The sequence below is a fragment of the Phyllobates terribilis genome, unplaced genomic scaffold, assembly GCF_046119375.1.
Source record: "Phyllobates terribilis strain yellow unplaced genomic scaffold, ASM4611937v1 Scaffold_1__5_contigs__length_1240528914, whole genome shotgun sequence".
Classification (NCBI taxonomy): domain Eukaryota; kingdom Metazoa; phylum Chordata; class Amphibia; order Anura; family Dendrobatidae; genus Phyllobates; species Phyllobates terribilis.
In genome coordinates this window covers 787,542,548-787,548,547 of record NW_027362761.1, presented here as the reverse complement: position 1 = coordinate 787,548,547, position 6,000 = coordinate 787,542,548, and the positions used below count along the sequence as shown (strand labels likewise).

Here is a 6,000-nt window from a genome sequence, read left to right as displayed (position 1 = left end):
TTTCTCAGGTAAGTTTTGGCAAACTCCAGCCTGGTTTTTTTAATGTCTGGGGGTAAGAAGTGGGGTCTTCCTGGGTATCCTACCATACAGTCACTTTTCATTCAGACGCCGACGGATAGTACGGGTTCACACTGTTGTACCCTCGGACTGCAGGGCAGCTTGAACTTGTTTGGATGTTAGTCGAGGTTCTTTATCCACCATTCGCACAATCTTGCGTTGAAATCTCTTGTCAATTTTTCTTTTCCGTCCACATCTAGGGAGGTTAGCCACAGTGCCATGGGCTTTAAACTTCTTGATGACACTGCGCACGGAAGACACAGGAACATTCAGGTCTTTGGAGATGGACTTGTAGCCTTGAGATTGCTCATGCTTCCTCACAATTTGGTTTCTCAAGTCCTCAGACAGTTCTTTGGTCTTCTTTCTTTTCTCCATGCTCAATGTGGTACACACAAGGACACAGGACAGAGGTTGAGTCAACTTTAATCCATGTTAACTGGCTGCAAGTGTGATTTAGTTATTGCCAACACCTGTTAGGTGCCACAGGTAAGTTACAGGTGCTGTTAATTACACGAATTAGAGAAGCATCACATGATTTTTCAAACAGTGCCAATACTTTTGTCCACCCCCTTTTTTAGGTTTGGTGTGGAATTATATCCGATTTGGCTTTAGGACAATTCTTTTTGTGTTTTTTCATTGAAGACAAATTAAATGAAGATAATAATACCAAAGAATTTGTGATTGCAATCATTTTCAGGAAGAAACTGAGTATTATCTGACAGAATTGCAGGGGTGCCAATACTTTTGGCCACCACTGTATATACATTGACCTTGGATATATTTGTAATGGGGTTACATTAAAAACACATACTAGTATAACATGTTGGGTGACATTTTTGTGTCTTATGTCAAATCTCCAGCTTCCAGTCAAACTCAACACTAGAAATATAATGTAATTGTTATATTTATGATTGGATGGTTTTTGCAATAGAAATGTAAAATCCTGTTTACAAAATTATATATTTGATAATTGACATAGAACCAAAGCTGAAACAGAATTGCACTTTGCATATATACCCACATGCCAGAATTGTGCTGTTCACTCAAGAAGCATGCTTTGTCTACAAAAAAAAAGTGACGAAAACCAAATCATAAAAAAGAGCAATTTGTTATAAAAAATTTATTGTGTCTGAAATGTTTAATAAACTCTAATTAATGCATATTCCTTCCCTCATTTACATTTTACAACACATTGCCACTATTGTTCTAGTCCATCTGAGGTCGTTCAGAGTTGAGAGCATAAAGCGGGAAACATCTGCTCGCGATACTATATTCGTAATTGGGTAACCTTTTTCATCCGGGACAAAATATCCTTCATTGGTCAATATTTCTTTGTCTGTAGAAAATACAAAATAATATTTAGCTTCACATATTGAAGACCCATTTCATAAACAAAAAGTACCGGTCAGCTCTTCCGGCAAGCCTGCTTTTCAAAAATTGGGTATTCCCTATACCCAACGTGTATTTTCTTACAGCTTTGTGTTGTGCCAATCCTCTGTAGGTGCAGGAAATGCAATACCTACAGTTAAATATCCAACCAAGTCAAGGAGCTCTAACTTTTACACCCTACTCAAGTGGCTCTGGAGCTGGCCAAATCACTGGATCCGACCAACCTCATTCTTCCAGCGCTTCTCCCATTCTGTAGAAGAAAAGCTTCATCTGTTTGCTTCATGGAAGAGCGCTCTGTTCAGACCGGTGGAGCAAATATGCCGCTGGTCTGAACTGTCAATCTTCCACATCACTCCGCCCCAGGCAAAGCGGTAAGCTAAAGACCAGGACCGGCATCTTCAGACCATGCCTTTAGCGAGCTTTACAAGAAAACTAATAATATTTAGCAAAATCAGAAGCTTCTCCAAAACTGAGCTGAGGTCTACTGATAAGGGAAAAGTTGCTGCCGCTATTGGCGAAAACCCTGGTTTGGCAAAATATCCTTAGTCTTGTTTCAATACTTGATATCTCCTTACTGACCAGGCTCAAAAGGGCCTTATTGACTTGTCAATTTTTAAAGTTTTTCCCTCTCCCCTTTTTCGCAGCCTAATTTTTTTTCTTTTTTCATTGACATGGCTAAATGAGACTGTTTTGTGAACGACAAATATTATATTTTAGCACTACTTTGGGGTACAAATAAATTGGCATGTACTTTATATATATATATATATATATATATATATATATATATATATATATATATATATATATTTATATATATATAATTTTTTTTTTTGCACTGCAAATAAAGAGAAAAAGCTATTTTTGGCAAAATATATTTTTTACTGCCTGACTTCATACCAAATAAGATGTTGAATTAATTCTCCAGGTTATTATAGTTATTTGGAAAACTAATCTGTGTAGCTTTTTTATACAAATATATATAAAATTATATTATACAGGAAAATTATATTGCGTATTTTGGCAATCAGAGATCATAAGAGATCTTGGGGGGATATTTTTTTTTCTGCTTTTTTCCACTGTAACTGGTGCATCCAAAGGATCCACAGTTATGGAGAAAAAACTCCCTATTATAGTGATGGCAGGTACAGGCCGATATAATGTGGGTCTGCTACAACCCAGGAGCACTACTATGCCAAGTTGGTTTTAACACTTGAGAAAGATGCCAGTCGGGCATGGAAACGTGTTGTAAAATAAAAAACGCTTCTTTATATACAGTGAGGAAAAGAAGCATTTGATACACTGACGATTTTGCAGGTTTTCCCACCTACAAAGAATGGAGAGGTCTGTAATTTTTATCGTAGGTACACTTCAACTGTGAGAGACAGAATATAAAAAGAAAAACCAGAAAATCGCATTGTATGATTTTTAAACAATTAAATTGCATTTCATTGCATGAAATAAGTATTTGATCACCTATCAACCAGCAAGAATTCTGTCTCTCACAGACCTGTTAGTTTTTCTTTAAGAAGCCCTCCAACTTTTCTTCTTAATTATCCAGAAGCATAAATGAGTAGGTCAGAAGCATAAATTAGTAGGCCAGGAGCCATACACCTTTATTTTTATGTTGACTTTTGAATTTGTGTTCTTCTTTGTTTGATCAACACAGACTATTGTTTGTATAAACCTGAGCGCTGATCACTGGAGTTGATATATGGTAATTGATGAATGGCTGTTAATTACATCTTATATCAGCTCTTACAACGTATTGTCTGCTAGTTTTGCAATACAGTGACTCAGGATCTTTGAAAAATAGATGTTTGCTAGATATGTTAAATACCATTAAAGGGTGTTTGCCAGTCAACCTTGGGGGATGGGCTGTGAATACTCGAGCCCTGTCGAATAATATCATCATCCTTTATCCTTGACCTGTGGATGTGTGAATGAAAGGACAATTTTAAACTATTTAAGGGGCATATGCCTCTGTATCAAGGAGACTTTACAAAAATAAATCCAAGAGAGACTCTTGAGAACAGGAACCAGAACACATGGCTCCATCAAGAGGAATACAGATCTGCTCCATTGACTATCAATGAACTCTCAGAGACGTTATGATGAAATTCAGGTTGGGACAATCAGGTCACCTGGCCACATACCTCACTTCTCTAATCCAGGCGGGCCAGTGGAAGGGTGAGACTCGGTAACTTGCACCATCTTGTGTATTTGCTGGGACTGTTCTCTATGTTATTGTCTTTTTGGTGGTTCAATAAAATATTGCCACACTGTTTTACCCTCACCCTGTGTTATCTGAGTAGTATTATACCCACGGGAGACCCCTTGTCTCCACATATTGGTGGCAGCAGTGGGATACTACGCAGCCCAGTGTATCTTGGGAAGCTGTAGGGGACTGGTGTCTGTAGACACCGTCCAAGGGCTCCACAACAAGGGAGGCATATAGGCAGACCGAGCAGACCATAGGTGAGGCATGCACAACAGGTTTTGGATGCTACCATGTCCAATCCCACCAGCTCGGCCTTGGGGGGAGGACTGGAGGGAATATACAGCCACAACAATAAACCGAGACTGCAGGAGCTGTGCCAGCTTTGACGATTCGAATACCTGACCACCGACACTCGGTCGGATTTGATACAAGACTTGTTCCATTGGGATGGACCACAGTCTCAAACATTACTGTTAGTAACACACTACGCCGTCATGGAGTAAAATCCTGCAGGGGACGCAAGGTCCCCCTGCTCACACCAGCACATGTCCAGATCCATTTTCAGTTCACCAATGACCATCTGGATGATCCAGAGGAGGCATGGGAGAAGGTCATGTGGTCAGATAAGGCCAAAATAGAACTTTTTGGTATCAATTCCACTCACCGTGTTTGGAGGAACAAGAAGGATAAGTACAACCCCAAGAACACCGTCCTAACCGTGAAATATGGTGGAGGGAACATCATACTTTAGGGGTGCTTTTCTGCCAAGAGGACAGGATGACTGTACCGTATTGAAGGGAAGATGGATGGGGTTATGTATAGTGAGATTTTGGCCAACAATCTCCTTCCCTCAGTTAAGAGCATTGAAGATGGGTCATGGCTGGGTCTTCCAACAAGACAATGACCCAAAACACACAGCCAGTGCAACTAGGGAGTGGCTCCATAAGAAGTATTTCAAGGTCCTGAAGTGATCTAGTCAGTCTCCATACCTGAACCCAATAGAAAATCTTTGCAGGGAGCTGAAACTCATTGTTGTTCAGCGACAGACCTAAAACCTGAAAGATCTGGAGAAGATCTGTATGGAGGAGTGGGCCAAAATCCCTGCTGCACTGTGTGCAAACTTGGTCAAGAACTACAGGAAATGTCTGACTTCTGTAATTGCATGCAAAGGTTTCTGTACCAAATATTAAGTTCTGTTTGTATCAAATACTTATTTCATGCAATAAAATGTATTATTATTATTGTATTATGTATTAATTATGTAAAAATTATACAATGTCATTTTCTGGATTTTTTTGTAAGATTCTCTCTCTCATAGTTGAAGTGTATTTATGATAAAAATTACAGACCTCTCCATTCTTTGTAAGTAGGAAAATTTGCAAAATCTTTAGTGTTTCAAATACTTATTTTCCCCACTGTATTGGATCAAAGATCCTCATTTCGATTAGCGTAGCCCAAAACTGTGAATTGTCTTTTCCTTCAATCATCCTGGTGGAGTTCATCCCCCAGACACGGTGTAGCAGCAACCGTTATTGAGCTTTCACAAGCGTTGTGCCTACTCAACTTGCTCAGGTGAGCAGATTGCCTGGTTTTAATGTATCTTTTTATAAAGGTATCACCCTATGGTTTGGTGCACTCTGTTTCCCTACAGTGTTTTAGGAGAAAATACGGTGACCATGTGATTGACGGACAGGTCCTACAGAAGCTTTGGAAGAAACTCTTGTTCACTACATAAAATTTACTGAGTGCTATGAGAAGATAGAAGCAGTTTTTCCCTGTTTCATTCTTCTCCGCTGTGATTGACAGCCAAGGACCAGACTTGCTCCTTCTAGATTTCAGGAGCTTTTAATTTACATGGTCAATTTTCAGAATATCCCTTTAAGTAGGCAACTAATTACGAATACAAATGGATAGAGATATCACTGCAGATTTACACTGTGTGCAGAATTATTAGGCAAGTTGTATTTTAGAGGATTATTTTTTATTATTGATCAACAACTATGTTCTCAATCAACCCAAAAGACTCATAAATATCCAAGCTTAATATTTTTGGAAGTTGGAGTGGTTTTTTTTTTAGATTTGGCTATCTTAGGAGGATATCTGTTTGTGCAGGTAACTATTACTGTGCAGAATTATTAGGCAACTTAATAAAAAACAAATATAATCCCATCTCACTTGTTTATTTTCACCAGGTAAACCAATATCAGTGCAAAAAATGTAGAAATAAACATTTCTGACATGCAAAAACAAAAAACAAAAAAATTAGTGATCAATATAGCCTCCTTTCTTTATGATGACACTCAACAGCCTTCCATCCATAGATTCTGTGAGTT

At 38.6% G+C, this 6,000-nt stretch overlaps 1 protein-coding gene across 1 annotated transcript in view; it reads right to left on the bottom strand.

The window, feature by feature from the left end:
- Positions 1 to 1,162: 1,162 nt before the first annotated feature.
- The window catches only part of LOC141151177 (flavin reductase (NADPH)-like), a 56,366-nt gene continuing 51,528 nt past the window's right edge, over positions 1,163 to 6,000 (bottom strand). The window contains exon 5 of the mRNA XM_073637034.1: positions 1,163 to 1,393. Within this exon, the coding sequence (XP_073493135.1) occupies positions 1,233 to 1,393 (161 nt within the window). The 3' untranslated portion in view covers positions 1,163 to 1,232. The remainder of the gene's footprint in view (positions 1,394 to 6,000) is intronic.